This window comes from Bos indicus x Bos taurus, chromosome 5, assembly GCF_003369695.1.
Source record: "Bos indicus x Bos taurus breed Angus x Brahman F1 hybrid chromosome 5, Bos_hybrid_MaternalHap_v2.0, whole genome shotgun sequence".
NCBI lineage: Eukaryota > Metazoa > Chordata > Mammalia > Artiodactyla > Bovidae > Bos > Bos indicus x Bos taurus.
Window position 1 is genome coordinate 91,313,951 of NC_040080.1, and position 19,616 is coordinate 91,333,566.

A 19,616-nucleotide genomic window follows, 5' to 3' on the forward strand; every position below is an offset into this window, starting at 1 on the left:
CCATACGTGACCACTGGAAAAACCCTACCCTTGACTAGACAGACCTTTGTTGGCAAAGTAATATTTCTGCTTTTGAATATGCTATCTAGGTTGGTCATAACTTTCCTTCCAAGGAGTAAGCGTCTTTTAATTTCATGGCTGCAGTCACCATCTGCAGTGATTTTGGAGCCCAAAAAAATAAAGTCTGACACTGTTTTCACTATTTCCCCATCTAATTCCCATGAAGTGATGGGACCAGATGCCATGATCTTCGCTTTCTGAATGTTGAGTTTTAAGCCAACTTTTCCACTCTCCTCTTTCACCTTCATCAAGAGGCTTTTTAGTTCCTCTTCACTTTCTGCCATAAGGGTGGTGTCATCTGCATATCTGAGGTTATTGATATTTCTCCCAGCAATATTGATTCCAGCTTGTGCTTCTTCCAGCCCAGCATTTCTCATGATGTACTCTGCATATAAGTTAAATAAGCAGGGTGACAATATACAGCCTTGATGTACTCCTTTTCCTATTTGGAACCAGTCTGTTTTTCCATGTCCAGTTCTAACTGTTGCTTCCTGACCTGCATACAAATTTCTCAAGAGGCAGATCAGGTGGTCTGGTATTCCCATCTCTTTCAGAATTTTCCACAGTTTATTGTGATCCACACAGTCAAAAGCTTTGGCACAGTCAATAAAGCAGAAATAGATGTTTTTCTGGAACTCTCTTGCTTTTTCCATGATCCAGTGGATGTTGGCAATTTGATCTCTGGTTCCTCTGCCTTTTCTAAAACCAGCTTGAACATCTGCAAGTTCATGGTTCACGTATTGCTGAAGCCTGGCTTGGAGAATTTTGAGCATTACTTTACTAGCGTGTGAGATGAGTGCAATTGTGTGGTAGTTTGAGCATTCTTTGGCATTGCCTTTCTTTGGGACTGGAATGAAAACTGCCCTTTTCCAGTCCTGTGGCCACTGCTGAGTTTTCCAAATTTGCTGGCATACTGAGTGCAGCACTTTGGCAGCATCATCTTTCAGGATTTGAAATAGCTCAACTGGAATTCCATCACCTCCACTAGCTTTGTTCATAGTGATGCTTTCTAAGGCCCACTTGACTTCACATTCCAGGATCTCTGGCTCTAGGTGAGTGATTACACCATTGTGATTATCTGGGTCGTGAAGATCTTTTTTGTACAGTTCTTCTGTGTATTCTTGCCACCTCTTCTTAATATCTTCTGCTTCTAATAGGTCCATACCATTTCTGTCCTTTATTGAGCCCATCTTTGGATGAAATGTTCCCTTGGTATCTCTAATTTTCTGGAAGAGATCTCTAGTCTTTCCCATTCTGTTGTTTTGCTCTATTTCTTTGCAGTGATCACTGAGGAAGGCTTTCTTATCTCTTCTTGCTATTCTTTGGAACTCTGCATTCAGATGCTTATATCTTTCCTTTTCTCCTTTGCTTTTCGCTTCTCTTCTTTTCACAGCTATTTGTAAGGTCTCCCCAGACAGCCATTTTGCTTTTTTGCGTTTCTTTTCCATGGGGATGGTCTTGATCCCTGTCTCCTGTACAATGTCACGAACCTCCGTCCATAGTTCATCAGGCACTCTATCAGATCTAGTCCCTTAAATCTATTTCTCACTTCCACTGTATAATCATAAGGGGTTTGATTTAGGTCATACCTGAATGGTCTAGTGGTTTTCCCTACTTTCTTCAATTTCAGTCTGAATTTGGCAATAAGGAGTTCATGATCTGAGCCACAGTCAGCTCCTGGTCTTGTTTTTGCTGACTGTATAGAGCTTCTCCATTTTTGGCTGCAAAGAATATAATCAATTTGATTTCAGTGTTGACCATCTGGTGATGTCCATGTGTAGTCTTCTCTTGTGTTGTTGGAAGAGGGTGTTTGCTATGACCAGTGCATTTTCTTGGCAAAACTTGATTAGCCTTTGCCCTGCTTCATTCCGTATTCCAAGGCCAAATTTGCCTGTTACTCCAGGTGTTTCTTGACTTCCTACTTTTGCATTCCAGTCCCCTAAAATGAAAAGGACATCTTTTTTGGGTGTTAGTTCTAAAAGGTCTTGTAGGTCTTCATAGAACCATTCAACTTCAGCTTCTTCAGCATTACTGGTTGGGGCATAGACTTGGATTACTGTGATACTGAATGGTTTGCCTTGGAAATGAACAGAGATCATTCTGTCGTTTTTGAGATAGCATCCAAGTACTGCATTTCAACTGTTTTGTTGACCATGATGGCTACTCCATTTCTTCTAAGGGATTCCTGCCCACAGTAGTAGATATAATGGTCATCTGAGTTAAATTCACCCATTCTAGTCCATTTTAGTTCGCTGATTCCTAGAATGTCGATGTTCACTCTTGCCATCTCTTGTTTGACCACTTCCAATTTGCCTTGATTCATGGACCTGACATTCCAGGTTCCTATGCAATATTGCTCTTTACAGCATCGGACCTTGCTTCTATCACCAGTCACATCCACAACTGGGTATTGTTTTTGCTTTGGCTGCATCCCTTCATTCTTTCTGGAGTTATTTCTCCACTGATCTCCAGTAGCATATTGGGCACCTACTGACCTGGGGAGTTCCTCTTTCAGTATCCTATCATTTTGCCTTTTCATACTGTTCATAGGGTTCTCAAGGCAAGAATACTAAGTGGTTTGCCATTCCCTTCTCCAGTGGATCACATTCTGTCAGACCTCTGGGTCAAAATAAAAAGCTATAACCCACATGCAGGCAGGCAGTTTGTGACCTGTGGACTAATCTTCCAAGCCCCAGTCTAGTTGTAATCTCATACCACTTGCTATAAATAACTTAAAATGCTTAACATTCCCTAGGAGAGTCAGCATTAGAAACATTAGCCACTACAGAAATAGACTTTGACCTAGAAATCATGTCTGGAGTATTAATGGGAAAAGGGGGAAGAAAAGACATGGTGGGACTATACATACATTAGGAAGAAAATTATCATTATCTTCTGTTGGGCCTTACAAAGCTCAGTGTTAGAATTCTTTTTATACCCACAATGTTAGAATGGGCTGAGTTACAGTGCAGAATGGAAAACTGATCATTGGTTAAAGTATAATTTCTGGATCCTGTTCCTAGGTATTAAGCTCTTTGGAAAATACCATCATATCTCTGGGGAAAAAATTTCAAGAAAAACAATAGAGAAAATGACAATCATGGAGGATACTGACAACCAGGATGAAATATAACTGTCAAATAAAGAAAAGTCTTCTTTGGAAATGATGTGCTAATACTGGAGAAGGCAATGGCAACTCACTCCAGTACTCTTGCCTGGAAAATCCCATGGACGGAGGAGCCTGGTAGGCTGCAGTCCATGGGGTCGCTAGGAGTTGGAAACGACTGAGCGACTTCACTTTCACTTTTCACTTTCATGCATTGGAGAAGGAAATGGCAACCCACTCCAGTGTTCTTGCCTGGAGAATCCCAGGGACGGGGGAGCCTGGCGGGGTCCATCTCTGGGGTCGCACAGAGTCGGACACGACTGAAGCGACTTAGCAGCAGCAGTGCAAATACTAGTAGTTACCAAGGGCTGTTTAATTAAATCCAAGTCAAGTTTAACGGGCCATAGTCAAGTATCACTTTAAAAATAAGTCAATTTGACCAGTTCTTTCTGCAAAAGAACAGTGCTCTTTTTCTTTTGTCATTTGTGATTCAGACAAAATAAATATCTGATTTATCTGAGCAATATTTGTTTTAAAAAATACAACATATCTATCATGTTTATATAAAACTCTACCCAAACTGATATGTTCAGGTTTACATAAACATAGACACATATATATTTTTAAAAAATCTGAAGTCCAGGCAGAAGCCCATAGGGGTGTGTGGCCACCATAGGCTAATCATTTAACTCTGGCAGCTGTAGGACTGTTGTGAGGTGGTGGGTCTCTGGCCTACACTTGACAGCTTTCAGCCTTTCATGCCCTTCCTATGAGGAAATCTTTACCTTTTGTTCAAAATGTTTGAACAAAACTCACCACTGAACAAACATTTATTAACATGACACTTTGCACAAAGGACTGAGAGAAAGTGGGTCATATTAGTTGGTCAGGCTGTCGCCATCTAGACACAAGTGAGTCAGCGTCCGCGGTGTTCACAAGGTAGAGTTCATTCAGGTTGAACTGTCAACCCCAGATGGTGCTGAGGACAAAAAGATGGAAAAGGCTTAGACTGATTTGCTAGTTTCTAAAATTGGAATTTAAGTACCTATAATCAGCATATAAAAGTAGCTCTTGTTTCTGCTATATTGATTTTCTTTCAGAAAATAAATGGCTTACAGACAGATGAATGGTTTATTGTATATAAAATAATCTATATGAGCTAAAATCAAGATTGAGGTAATACTAAATGCAAAATTTTCACTTTAACTATTCTTATGACACTCTACCTCAGGATGGGTGTTTCTGATCAGGATATTAAGAGCAAATGCACTGTGAGCTTTTATACTTTAATACCAAGTGTGTTAGAAATAAAATTTCAGGGAATTCTCTGGCAGTCCAGTGGTTAGGATTCTGAGCTTTCCCTGCTGAGGGTTAGCATTCAGTCCCTGGTGAGGGAACTAAGATTCCATAAGCTGCACAGCGTGGCCAAAAAAGAAAAGAAATCAAATTTCAAATGGTGTAAATCCTGAGCCCTATTATCTGGGTCTTAATATCCTTTGACACCTGAGCCCTATTATTTGGGCCTTAATATCCTTTGACACCTGAGCAGAGAAAAGCCTTTCATTAAAAATAATAATAAAATGGCATGTGCTAAAAGAAAAGGAGATGACTAATGGTCCCAAACGTTTATCAGATTGAATAAGAAGTACTTTAGCTGCTTCTAAAACACATTACCAGGAACTTCCTTGTGATCTAATGGTTAAAAATCCACCTTGTCAGGCAGGAGACGTAGGTTTGAGCCCTGGTCTGGGAACTATGACTCCATATGCCTGGAGGCAACTAAGCAAGCTCTGGCTCTGGAGCCCACAAGCAGCAACCAGAGAGAAGCCTGCGCATGGCAATGAAAGATCCTGCGAGATGCAACCAAGACCCAGTGTGGACAAAAAATAAATATGAAAACAAAGCAAAAAAATATATTGCCAGACTCACTCCTAGAGACCTAATCCCAATGGTTTGTACTGGCATTTGTGAAGTTGTATCTTACTCTTTTTCTCTCCTCTGCATTCACCATGGGACAATCACTGAGTCTCCTTTTAGCCCACTGGTATTACCTGGGGTTTTAGGAACGTTGTTGCCGCTAGGTACCAACAGCCTCTTTTTGGCCTTTCAGTTACTTCATCTGTATAGAGGCTAATTCTTTAGTTGTAAGAATTAAAATGAGATCATATGAGTGCTCAGGACACCAAATGCACACTGTAAAATCATAGAAAGAAAACATTTCTAGTATAGTATAGTGGAAAATGAGATATCAAGGTGGCAGAGTAGAAGGACGTGTGCCCATTGTCTCCTGCAAGAACGCCCAAAACACAACTAGCTGCTGAGCAACCTTCGACAGGAGGATGTTGGAACCCATGAAGAAAGATTCCCCGTGTCTAAGGACCAAGGAGTAGCCACAGTGAGATGGTGGGAGGGGTGCAATCATGTTTCAGTCAAATCCCATACTGGCCAGGTGGGCAACCCACAAACTGGAGAGCAGTAATCCCAAAGAAGATCTCTCACTACTGTGAAGGTTCTAGGCCCCATGTCAGACTTTCCAACCTGGGAGTCCAGCAAAGGAACTGGGAATCCCCAGGGAATCTGACTTTGAAGGGCAGCGGGATTTGATTACAGAACTTCCACAGGACTTGGGGAAGCAGAAACTCTTGGAAGCTACAAACAAAACCTTCTGTGGACCAGGACCCAGGGAAAGGAGCAGTGACCCCACAAGAGACTAAGCTAGACCTGCTTGTGACTGTTTGAGAGTCTCCTGTGAGGCATGGGTCAGCAGTAGCCTGCCACAGGGACAGGGGCACTGGCAGCAGCAGTCCTGGGAGGCACCTGTTGGCATAAGTCCTTTTAGAGTTCACCTTTAGCCCTACAACAGAGCCTATAGACTCCAGGACTAGGCCTCCTCAGGCCAAACAACTAACAGGGAGGGAGCACAGGCCCACTCATCAGCAGAAAACTGGATTAAAGATTTACTGAGCATGGCCCTGACCACCAGAGCAATACCAAGCTTACCCCACAGCCAGTCCCTCCCATCAAGAAGCTTGCACACGCCTCTTATCCTCATCCATCAGAGGGCAGAAAGAAGAAGCAAGAACTACAATCCCACAGACTCCAGAACAAAAATCACAATCACAAAGCTAACCAAAATGAACATATGGATCACAGCCTTGTGCAACTCAATGAAACTATGATCCATGTCGTGCAGGGGCACCCAATGCAGACGGGTTGTGGTGTAAATTCTGACAAAATGTGGTCCACTGGAGATGGGAATGCAAACCACTTCAGTAAGAACACACTGGTCATAGTAAACACTCTCTTTCAACAACACAAAACTCTACGCATGAACATCACCAGATGGTCAATACTGAAATCAGATTGGTTATATTCTTTGTAGCCAAAGACGGGGAAGCTCTATACAGTCACCAAAAATAAGACCTGGAGCTGACTGTGGCTCAGATCGTGAGCTCCTTATTGCAAAATTCAGATTTAAATTGAAGATAGTAGGGGAAACCACTGGACCATTCAGGTATGACCTAAATCAAATCCCTTATGATTAGACAGTGGAGGTGATGAATAGATTCAAGGGACTAGATTTGGTAGACAGAGTGCCTGAAGAACTATGGACAGAGGTTTTAACACTGTTCAGGAGGTGGTGACCAAAACCATCCCAAAAGAAAAAGAAATACAAGAAGGCAAAGTGGTTGTCTTAGGAGGCCTTACAAATAGCTGAGAAAAGAAGAGAAGCGAAAGGCAAAGGAGAAAAGGAAAGATATACCCAACTGAATGCAGAGTTCCAGAACAGCAAGGAGAGGTAAGAAAGCCTTCTTAAGTGAACAATGCAAAGAAATAGAGGGAAACAATAGAATAGGAAAGACTAGAGATCTCTTCAAGAAAATTGAAGGTATCAAGAGAACATTTCACACAAAGATGGGCACGATAAAGGATAGAAATGGTAAGGACCAAACAGAAGCAGAAGAGATTAAGAAGAGGTGGCAAGAATACACAGAAGAACTATACAAAAGAGTTCTTAATGACCCAGATAACCACAATGATGTGGGCACTCACCTAGAGCCATACATCCTGGAGTGTGAAGTCAAATAGCTCAGCTGGAATTCTGTCACCTCCACTAGCTTTGTTGGTAGTGATGCTTCCTAAGGCCCACTTCACTTCACACTGCAGGATGTCCAGCTGTAGGTGAGTGAGCACACCTCTGTGTTTATTTGGATCATTAAGACCTTTTCTGTATAATTCTTCTGTGTATTCTTGCCACTTTTTAATATCTTCTGCTTCTATTAGATATTTACCATTTCTGTCCTTTACTGAGCCCATATTTGGATGAAATTCCTTTGATATTTCCAAAGACATATCAATAGATTGATATTTATATCAAATATCAATAATTGATAGACTCTTGAACAGATCTCTAGTCTTACCCTTTCTGTGGTTTTCCTCTATTTCTTTGTATCGTTCACTGAAGAAAGTCTTCTTGTCTCTCATCACTCATCTCTGGAACTCTGCATTTAGTTGGGTGTACCTTTCCTTTTCTCCCTTGCTTTCAATTCTCTTCTTTCCTCAGCTATTTGTAAGGCCTCCTAAGACAACCACTTTGCCTTCTTGCATTTCTTTTTCTTGGGGATAGTTTTGGTCACTGCCTCCTGTACAATGTTACAAAGCTCTGTCCATAGTTCTTCAGGCACTCTGTCTACCAGATCTAGTCCCGTGAATCTATTTATCACCTCCACTGTCTAATCATAAGGGATTTGATTTAGGTCATACATGAATGGCCTAGTGTTTTTCTCTGGAAGTGAAAGTGTTAGTCTCTCAAACGTGTCTAATTCTATGCATCCCCATGAACTGTAGCCTGCCAAGTTCCTCTGTCCATGGAATTCTCTAGGGAAGAATACTGGAGTGGGTAGCCATACTCTTCTCCAGGGGATCTTCCTGACCCAGAGATTGAAGCCAGGTCTCCTGCATTGCAGGCAATTCTTTACCATCTGAGTCACCAGGGAAGCCCCAGTGGTTTTTTCTACTTTCTTCATTTAAGCCTGAATTTTGCAATAAATAAGGAGCTCATGATCTGAGCCACAGTCAGCTCCAGGTCTTGTTTTTGCTGACTGTATAGAGCTTCTTCATCTTCAGCTGCAAAGAATATAATCAATCTGATTTCAGTGTTGACCATCTGATTTTAGCAACCAAGAGCAATTGTCAGATACATTGACAATTCACTGCAGCCTTTTCTCAAGAGAGCTAAGGTTGGGGGGTGGGTTCGTAGTAAACAAGGGCTGGTTCTTTAGTTCCATGATCTCCAGGTTGTATCATTTGATGACTTAGTAGAGGGAACTCCTTCATTGGAGAAGTTTGTTGTATCTCTGGGGCTAAATGGTAGAGGAATTGGCTAAAACTTTCAAGGGCAGTGCTGTGCTGTGCTTAGTTGCTCAGCTGTGTCTGACTCTCTGCAACCCCAGACACTATAACCCACCAAGCTCTTCTGTCCATGTGGATTCTCCAGGCAAGAATCCTGGGGTGACCATAACCTCCTCCAGGGGATCTTCCCAACCCAGGGATGCAACCCAGGTCTCCTGCATTGCAGGAGGATTCTTTACTGTCTGAGCCACCAGAAAATGAATAAGCTATCAGTTCTTACTTATTGCTGGGATAGGATCATACAGGACCCTGCCACTTTCCACATATACCTGAAAAAGCATTCAAGTAGTTTGGAAAATGTAGGACAGGCCAAACAAAATTAGCCTATCAATTGGCAGCTTTTGACCTAAAACATATTCTAACCCTAATCAGAGTATTAAGCAAAGTATCTTTGATATGGTGCTGTTCTTGGTGCTGTTAAACACCAAAGTTGGTGTCTTAAAGTATATACTATGAAATAAATACTGATTGGTAATGGTAACATGGGCTCTGGAATTTAGCTAGTGAGATTCAAATGACAACTACACAGTTATTAGTGATGTTATTCTACTTTTGGCCCTTCAGTTGTCTTATTTTTGTCTTTTGTTGTAAGAATTACAAGAGATCTTATGAGTGTTAAAGGCTTCCCCAGTGGCACAGTGGTAAAGAATCCTCCTGCCAATGCAGGAGGCCCAAGGACACGGGTTTGATCCCTGGGTCAGGAAGATACCCTGGAGTAGGAAATGGCAACACACACTAGTATTCTTGCCTGGAAAATTGCATGGACAGAGGAGCCTGGTGGGCTACAGTCCATGGAGTCACAAGGAGTCAGACATGACTGAGTGACTGGGCATACATACACACACGAGTGCTTAGACCCCAACTAGCATAGTAATGTGTTAGTCATTTTTAACATTCCAAAGCTAAGATGTCAAAAGAAGGTGACACGTCTAGACTCACTGGTTCTGTCCAAGGAAGGAACAGAAAGCGCTGCAGAGGGCAGAGCTAAAGCAGGATCTTCAAATGGTTATGCATCCTATTTTAGTTCTGAAATTAAACCCAAATAAGGAGTTCCCCATGGCTTAATGGTTACGATTCCAGACTGTCACTGCCATTAGTCTGGGTTCAATCCCTGGGCAGGGAGCTAAGATCACATAAACCACATGGCACAGCCAAAAAAAAGAAAAAAAGAGCTAAATGAGAAAGGACAACATGGAGAACAAAATTCTCATAACTTCTATGGTGGTACTTATAGAATTCAGTTCCTGTTAAGACAGACAGGGGAAGCTTGCAACACAGAAAGGGAAAATGAAGTTCTAGTGACACCTCTGGAGCAAATTAAGTGCTGACTTAGCTTTTCCTGCCCTGTGTTTGGTGACAATCCTAGCAGTTTACTGTTTCTGAGCTTTGTCCCTGTATTTATATCTGGTCTCCAAAAATGTTTTCATTTCTAAGCTAAACAATTTTGGCTTCTCTTTTCAAATACACATACTTTTCACTGGCCGCATATACAGAATATAAAACCCTACATCAATGGTAAAACAAGACTACAGACAGAAAAATGTTCAGTTTAGAGTGGAGAAAGGCAGAATGACAATTATCTTTCAACTTTATTTTTATTTATTTATTTATTTTTTTTTAACTCGCCAGGGAGAAGGGCTCCCCGCGAGAAGCAACAACTCGGCAGCGGGGTTAGGTGAGGCGCCTAAGAGACCCCTCCCCCACAAAGCCTCTTTCAACTTTAAATATGGTAATGATGTCATCTTTAGCAATGGCAAAACTAAATTGGTGATAGAGATTAGTGTTTGGTGTCAACAATTCATCAAGTCTTCTGGGAACTAAACCTATGTTGAGCCTTGAACAACATGAATTTGAACCCCATGAGTCTCCTCATACAGGGATTTTTTTCAATGGTAAATACGACAGAAATACATGATCCCAGACAGGGTGAATCTGAGAATGAGGAACCACAGATTTGGATGAACACTGGCCATGGAAGGCCAAGTATAAACATGAAGAGCTGACTATAAATTACATGCAGATTTTCTATTCCATGGAAGATCGACACGCCTAACCCCTGCATGTCCAGAGATCAGGTGTATACCTCTATACCTTCTAAAGAGAAAATCACTAACAGTATGAGTCTAATATGTCAATCCAAGTGGTAATTGATGTTTCAGTATTTCAAAGTTGGTGTGTGTGTGTGCTCACTCTGTGTCTGACTCTTTGTGACCCTTTGGACTGTAGCCTGGCAGGCTCCTTGTCCATGGGATTTTCCCAGCAAGAATACTGAAGTAGGTTGCCTTGCCCTCCTCCGGAGATCGTCTTGACCAGGATTTAAACCTGAGTCCTCTGCGTATCCCGTGTTGCAGGAGGATTCTTTACCGCTGGGCCACCAGGTGAAAGTAGCTCAGTTGTGTCTGATTCTTTGTGACACCACGGACTGTAGCCCGCCGGGCTCCTCTGTTCATGGAATACTGGAGTGGGTTGCCATTTTCTTCTCCAGGGGATCTTCCTGACCCAGAGATTGAACCCGGGTCTCTCTCATTGCAGGGAGATTCTTTACCACCTGAGCCATCAGGGAATCCCCACAAACTGTTTACATATTGTTAAATGTCAGTAAAAGTTCATTGTAACCACTCCTAAAACCACTAGCAGGACCTCACAGGAACCAAAATACAGCTCTTCCCCATCCCTGTTAATTCCCAGTACACTGTAGCAGCACAGTTTTATGGAGAACAAGGACCAACTTACATACAGTACAATTGTATATCCTTAAACATTTCACACAAACAGAGTGCACACGCTGGCACTGGAAGATGTCAGCTCTAAACACCGTGTACTGTACCCGAAGTAGTGGCTGAAGAGAAAGCACACTTTTCATGTGAGAGCTCAATGGAATACAGCTTGGGAGTGTTGTTAACACTGTAAAATACTACACACATAGTGATATAAACTGCCGTTTAACTGGGAAGAAATTTTCATCATCGCAAGTCACATATATAACTTCTAAAAGAGAACTAACAGCTTTTACCTGGGCTTCTGAATATTTGTAAATCTGAGACTGACTGGACCCACTCAAACTCCCGGCAAAGGTAAATGTTAGTGTACCACCTTTACAAAGAATTTCATCAACATGGCCCTCACCTACTGAGGCCAGATGAGAGCTTAAGAGGTCAGTCCCCGATGTCTCCAGAGTGCCCTTGTGAACAGCTTAGGGGATGATGGGAGGGGAGAGGGAGGAACGGTTGGGGAATCTGTCTCTCAGGATTCTGTGCTATGTCACTGGAGGGGCTGAGGTAAAGGTTTGGTCAGTGGAACACACAAGTTTACCCTTAAAGCCATGTAAAAGACAGTCCATTCAGTCTGTGCTTTTGACTGTGTACAAAGTACTGGAAACAATGCCTTTAGGGGCTCAGGTGATCAGAGAACATCAATCAACAGGCACTTCAGAAGGAAGACACCAGAAATGCAAAGTCCTTCAATTGCATTCCCATTACTGTTCTCACCAAGTCAGTGGCTATAAAAGACCTGATTATTTATCTCCACCGGACAATGTGACTTGGTTTGACATAATCACATGGTGTCAGGCTCTACATGTAAAAACATCAGAAGTGGCTGAAGAGCAGCAGCTCCATGCTGAAGGGACCCATTTCCTCTGACTCCAGAGCTCCACCATCTGGTCTCAAAGTTTTTCCCTCTGAGGGAATGGCTGAAGAGAGGTAGCCCAGTGCAACCCTGCAGAGAAAACTTGGAAACCAGTGACACCAAAGGACTCGCTGAGAGGGAGTGAGCTTTTCAACGCTTACATCCAGAGCTCCTGAGATTGCCTTGCAAGTCGTCTTGGGCATGCCTCAGAAAAACATGACAATTCTGGAAGAAGTTGTTTTTTAGGAATAAAACAGATGGCTCCTCTTCTTTCAAGTTTTTTCTCCTCACTCCAAAGTCTCTTGAGAACATCAATTCATAAATGCTACCATCTTTTTCTATCACTACCATCCTGGAGATGGAAGGGGAAGGTTTCCCAACTCTAATTGCTCAAGAAGAAATACCATCAAGAGAGCTCTGTAACATGAGAGTTATTAAAATCAGGACTCCCAAGAACATTTCAGTAAGCTCTCAATCTCTGAGGGAAATCATCAGAGTGATTTTCAGAAGAGATTAGTATTAGTCACCATGACCACAAGTGAGTTTTACCATCTGTCCATTTATCATCTTAATGCTTTCTCACCCCTCTTAACTTCCACTGAGAAATTTAAAGTGAAAATAAGTTAAAAAAATCCTGAACCTGATAGATGAAGATTATCTCATAGTTAAATATAATATGAATCAAACTACTCTAGTTGAGATTTTATTTTTTATAATAAAAATAATTCAAAGGATTTGTATAAGGAAAGTATTTCTCAGCCCTTTATTTTTTTGCTGTATACTTTTTATTTTTTTCAAACTTTAAACTTTTTGTTTTGTATTGGAATATAGCTGATTAACAATGTTGTGGAGGCGGGGGTGAACAGTGAAGGGACTCAGCCATACATATACATGTGTCCATTCTCCCCCAAATCCCCCTCCCCTGCAGGCTGGCACATAACATTGAGTAGAGTTCCATGTGCTATACAATAGATCCTTGTTGGGTATCATTTTGACTATAGCAGTGTGTACATGACCGTCCTAAACTCCCTAACTATCCCTTCCCCCAGCAACCACAAATTCGGTTTCTTTTTTTTTTTTTTTTTTACTTTACAATATTGTATTGGTTTTGCCATACATCAACATGAATCTGCCATGGGTGTACACTTGTTCCCAATCCTGAACCCCCTTCCCACCTCCCTCCCATACCATCCCTCTGGGTCATCCCAGTGCACCAGCCCCAAGCTTCCTGTATCCTGCATCGAATCTGGACTGGTGATTTGTTTCTTATATGATATTATACATGTTTCAATGCCATTCTCCCAAATCATCCCACCCTCGCCCTCTCCCACAGAGTCCAAAAGACTGTTCTATACATCTGTGTCTCTTTTGCTGTCTCGCATACAGGGTTATCATTACCATCTTTCTAAATTCCATATATATGTGTTAGTATACTGTATTGGTGTTTTTCTTTCTGGCTTACTTCACTCTGTATAATAGGCTCCAGTTTCATCCACCTCATTAGAACTGATTCAAATGTATTCTTTTTAATGGCTGAGTAATACTCCATTGTGTATATGTACCACAGGTTTCTTATCCATTCATCTGCTGATGGACACCTAGGTTGCTTCCACATCCTGGCTATTATAAACAGTGCTGCGATGAACACTGGGGTACACGTGTCTCTTTCAATTCTTTTCAAAAAATATATGAAACAAAGTCTTTCCCAACAAACAGCTGAGTCCTAAATGCAGCCTGTGCAACAGCACATACCTTTGACTATGTTCACACAGTAAACAGTAGAAACACTGGCTCTGATGGCTACCTGTGAATAGTGTTTACTTAGTACAGCCACTGGTGGTTTCTTTGGTCAGCAGGACTTTAGAGACGCTTACCGTGTGCCCACAGTCCAGGAAGGACATGCCCAGTGCAATGAAACACTGCCAACCCTGGAAGAGAAAATATAGTTGGTCATCATTCACTGACCCCTCTGGAGAGCCCTCTTACCCACCTCAACGCCCACACTGCAATGCTCAGATGCAAAACTCTTTGTTGTACTAATTTCAATACTCAGCTCCCTCTGTTCCTACTGCTTTGCATTTGTTTCTTTTATCTGACTGGGAGAGGTCCCTGACAACCACTTTTTTTCAGTCCTACACTATTCTTCACAATATGAGTAATGACTGACTGGCTAAGAACAACTGTGATAGTCTTCTGAATAAAAGAGTAGGATAGTAATTCATTCTAGAATCCGTCCTCAGCCTTAAAACTGGGTCTTCAACAATTTCTATAGCCTCAGGCTGACTGAGAACAATTGAGAGCACCTTCATAACCAATTTGCATACAGGAAGGATCCCCTTAACTTCTACAGAAACTTCCTTTTGGCCATGCTGCCTAGCTTGTCAGAGAAGGCAATGGCACCCCACTCCAGTATTCCTGCCTGGAGAATCCCATGGACGGAGGAGCCTGGTAGGCTGCAGTCCATGGGGTAGCTGAGGGTCAGATATGACTGAGCGACTTCACTTTCACTTTTCACTTTTCACTTTCATGCATTGGAGAAGGAAATGACAACCCACTACAGTGTCCTTGCCTGGAGAATCCCAGGGACGGGGGAGCCTGGTGGGCTGCCGTCTATGGGGTCACACAGAGTCAGACACGACTGAAGTGACTTAGCAGCAGCAGCAGCCTAGCTTGTAGGATAGGATCTCTGTTCCCTGACTAGGAACTGAACCTAGGACTTTGAAGCAAAAGTCCAAAATCCTAACCACTAAGCCACCAGGAGATGTCCTACAGCAAATTGTTAAAACAGTTTCTGTCAAGGCCATATTCAGTTATTTAGGTTTCATAGATTGAGGGCAGGAGGAGAAGGGGGTGACAGAGGATGAGATGGTTGGATGGTGTCATCAACTCAATAAACATGAGTTTGAGCATACTCCAAGAGATAGCAAAGGACAGGGAAGCCTGGCATACTGTAGTCCATGGGGTTCCAAAGAGTAGGACACAACTTAGCAACCGAACAATAACAACTGTCCCTATATTATAGGGTCAGCTTAATCTAAGTGTACCCATGGTTTACCGGGCAAGAAAAAAGAAGAGATATATCTATCCAAGACATAATTTCTCAGTATTCACTAAAATGTTTTTGCAATCAAGACATTGTGGTAGACAATGACATGGGGACTAGGTAAGTGTTATGAAAGTGAGCAGGGCATTTCCACCCTACTGCCTTGCCACGCTTTGTAGTAGTCCCTAATCCTCAACCCTGTGTTTTTTTAGAGAAACCTGCGTAGAATAGGGAGATGGATGTGTTGTTGCTATAGCTACTTTTCACTGATATAAATAATATTACAGAAGAATTGGAAAAGAGAAAAAAATATTTCCATAATCCCACAATCAAAGGCAACTACTATTACTATTTTAACATAATTTACTCTAGACTTTTGATAATTTTTTTATTATCTAGGTATACATAATTCTCTATTCTTTTTCTATGGAGCACTATGTTTTACAACCACCATTTTTAATAATTCATTGAGAGATTATCACAATTTACTTGTGTCGTCATTGGACAGCTGTTAAGCAGTAGAGCTCGCCAGAGCTGTGAACCCACATGTGCTGCCCTCCAAAGATTTGAAATCACACAACACAGCTCCCTTCTCCAACCCCATCTTGTACCACTCTCTACTTTTACAGGGCTGATCTTCTTCAAGTTCTTCAAACATACTACACTCTCTGGTTAGGAATTATTAGAATGGAAATCAGACAGAGTGACAGAAATAGAAAAATGACAGCTCTTAGGAACCAGGGGAAATTTATGGCTAAAAATATTCTTTAGTCACAGCTGATTTAACAATTTCATGTAAATTGTGTCAATAACCTGAAGATAGATTGGTAAGTGCTCTTTGGGATCCTTTTTCTTCTGAGCATTAGCCCCACCTCACCACCCCTGCCCTCTCGCAACTGGACTTACCAAGTAAAACACAAAGCTCAGATAAGCTACGCTGACCACTGCAGCCACCACGTACAATGCCACGTGCCCTAGACCCTGGACATAAACCACGACAAAGTACATGTTGATGAAACAGATGACAAGGACCACAATACCGCCTATGATCCTCCAGCCTCTGTCAAAAGAATCAGCACAGTTATTGGTGGAACAGTTTAACCTATTCATAAACAGAAAAGAACACTGTGTCTTTTGAGGTCACAAGACAGGAGTAAGGGGCATTTCAAAATAAACTGAAAAGTGTTTCTTTTGTCCCGGATTAGATTAAATGAGCAAAAATTACAGAATGATGGGAGAAAGAGAAAAAAAAAAACACTATCAAATAATCTATATCATCAGTTCAGTTCAGTCGCTCAGTGTCCAACTCTTTGCGACCCCATGAATCACAGCACGCCAGGCCTCCCTGTCCATCACCAACTCCTGGAGTTCACTCAGACTCACATCCAGCAAGTTGGTGATACCATCCAGCCATCTCATCCTCTGTCGTCCCCTTTTCCTCCTGCCCCGAATCCCTCCCAGCATCAGGGTCTTTTCCAATGAGTCAACTCTTCGCATGAGGTGGCCAAAGTATTGGAGTTTCAGCTTTAGCATCATTCCTTCAAATGAACACCCAGGACTGATCTCCTTTAGAATGGACTGGTTGGATCTCCTTGCAGTCCAAGGGACTCAAGAGTCTTCTCCAAAACCACAGCAAAAGCATCAATTCTTCGGTGCTCAGCTTTCTTCACAGTCCAACTCTCACATCCATACGTGACCACTGGAAAAACCATAGCCTTGACTAGACAGAACTTTGTTGGCAAAGTAATGTCTCTGCTTTTCAATATGCTGTCTAGGTTGGTCATAACATTCCTTCCAAGGAGTAAGGGTCTCTTAATTTCATGGCTGCAATCACCATCTACAGTGATTTTGCAGCCCAAAAAAATAAAGTCTGACACTGTTTTCACTGTTTCCCCATCTATTTCCCATGAAGTGATGGGACCAGATGCCGTGATCTTAGTTTTCTGAATGTTGAGTTTTAAACCAACTTTTTCACTCTCCACTTTCACTTTCATCAAGAGGCTTTTTAATTCCTCTTCACTTTCTACCATAAGGGTGGTATCATCTGCATATCTGAAGTTATTGATATTTCTCCCAGCAATATTGATTCCAGCTTGTGCTTCTTCCAGCCCAGCGTTTCTCATGATGTACTCTGCATATAAGTTAAATAAGCATGGTGACAATATACAGCCTTGACGTACTCCTTTTCCAATTTGGAACCAGTCTGTTTTTCCATGTCCAGTTCTAACTGTTGCTTCCTGACCTGCATATAGGTTTCCCAGGAGGCAGGTCAGGTGGTCTGGTATTCCCATCTCTTTCAGAATTTTCCACAGTTTATTGTGATCCACACAGTCAAAGGCTTTGGCACAGTCAATAAAGCAGAAATAGATGTTTTTCTGGAACTCTCTTGCTTTTTCCATGATCCAGTGGATGTTGGCAATTTGATCTCTGGTTCCTCTGCCTTTTCTAAAACCAGCTTGAACATCTGGAAGTTCACGGTTCACGTACTGCTGAAGCCTGACTTGGAGCATTTTGAGCATTACTTTACTAGCATGTGAGATAAGTGCAATTATGCGGTAGTTTGAGCATTCTTTGGCATTTCCTTTCTTTGGGATTGGAATGAAAACTGCCCTTTTCCAGTCCTGTGGCCACTGCTGAGTTTTCCAAACTTGCTGGCATATTGAGTGCAGCACTTTCACAGCATCATCTTTCAGGATTTGAAATAGCTGAACTGGAATTCCATCACCTCCACTAGCTTTGTTCGTAGTGATGCTTTCTAAGGCCCACTTGACTTCACATTCCAGGATGTCTGGCTCTAGGTCAGTGATCACACCATCATGATTATCTGGGTCGCGAAGCTCTTTTTTGTACAGTTCTTCTGTGTATTCTCGCCACCTCTTCTTAACATCTTCTGCTTCTGTTAGGTCCATACCATTTCTGTCCTTTATCGAGCCCATCTTTGCATGAATCTGTATCATATAAGTCCCTAACAAATGCAACAAGCCCTACAACTGAAAAGGTCATGAGTCCCTAGAGATACAACAAGTCATTTCAAATACCCCATGTCCTATGGACATGTATATAAAATGTTATTAGCTTATGCCTCTCTCATCAAGATCATTCAACATGGATTTAAGATGCTTTAACCTTCAGTGGCTGAAGTTGAAGAGTTAAACCACTAAAAGCTGAAAAACTTACCCCAGAAATAAAACATGTGCTTGCCCTCCTTTGTTACGTTTACCATCTCTGTTTTCTTTTCTTTAATTTATTAAAATTGAAATATAGTTGATTTACAATGTTGTATTCACTTATTTTTAATTTTGGCCACACCCTGTGGCATGTAGGACCTTAGTTCCTTGACCTGGGATCAACCCCTCACCCCCTGCACAGGAAGGCAGAGTCTCAACCACTGGACCATCAGGGAAGTCCCCAGAAGTCTCTCTTTTCTTAGAGATTGAGGAGGCAGCTCTAGCAATCACCCCTTAAAGCACATGGTCCCCTATGACTTATTTCCTGACTGGCCTGTTTGATGAAGTTATCCTTCCCCCCCACACCTTGGGGAACAAAAAGAAGTACACTCACAATCCATTGGCAAATTCGCTCATCACAGGCCGCAAACTCGTAAATGTGAGGATGGGTATAAGAGCAAAGGGAAGCTGCAAAATAAAAAAATAAGATAGGGCTACAGGGGGTCCTTGTAACACCCCAGAGAGCAGCACTGTTAGCAAAAGGGAACCACAGACCCTGCCTCATCTATTCTGTGAGAAATTATTCCTGTCATCACAACATGCTGGAGGGTTATGTGGAAATCTGTAGCATGAACCCAGCATCAATTATGATCACAGTGTCTTTAAAAAATTTGTATCTGCCTTGTCTTCTTAATCTCCATAAAGCCCAACAGTGTCCTATACATTATTTAAAGTTTGCTAGGATTAACAAACAATGATTGTATTCTATGTATAATTATAGCTTATAATTCCCATTCAACAGGCTTAAAAATAAAGCCATTTCTAAAAGCCTTCTAGATGCCAGAGATTTCATATGCATTCACCGTAGACCAAGACTGTGCCTCTTTCTTCCTCTGAATTTTCCCCACAACCACACTAGGCTTGTTATCTAAAAGCAATACAGAATAAAGGTACAGAATCCTTCCTGATTTAGTGAGATGTGAGTTTCCCCAGCTCCCTTCTCACTTGTAAGCTCTGAAGAACATTCAGGAAGTCATTCATCCCTGTTAGATGCTCCACATCTTGGAAGACAGCAATAAGCAGAGCGGGGATGATGGCAATAGAGCGGGTCAGACTCACTCGGGCGAAGCGTGACCACTTTAGGTTCAGGAATCCCTGGAAGAAAACACAGAAACAGGATGAATGTCTGAAAGGAAATAGC

At 42.0% G+C, this 19,616-nt stretch overlaps 1 protein-coding gene across 1 annotated transcript in view; it reads right to left on the minus strand.

Moving 5' to 3' along the window:
* Nucleotides 1–3,443: 3,443 nt before the first annotated feature.
* The window catches only part of LOC113893133 (natural resistance-associated macrophage protein 2-like), a 37,342-nt gene continuing 21,169 nt past the window's right edge, over nucleotides 3,444–19,616 (minus strand). Inside the window, exons 13-17 of the mRNA XM_027542849.1 lie at nucleotides 19,421–19,570; nucleotides 18,810–18,883; nucleotides 16,155–16,308; nucleotides 14,080–14,133; nucleotides 3,444–4,145 (exon numbers count right to left, since the gene is read on the minus strand). Coding sequence (XP_027398650.1) covers nucleotides 4,113–4,145; nucleotides 14,080–14,133; nucleotides 16,155–16,308; nucleotides 18,810–18,883; nucleotides 19,421–19,570 — 465 coding nt within the window. The 3' untranslated portion in view covers nucleotides 3,444–4,112. The remainder of the gene's footprint in view (nucleotides 4,146–14,079; nucleotides 14,134–16,154; nucleotides 16,309–18,809; nucleotides 18,884–19,420; nucleotides 19,571–19,616) is intronic.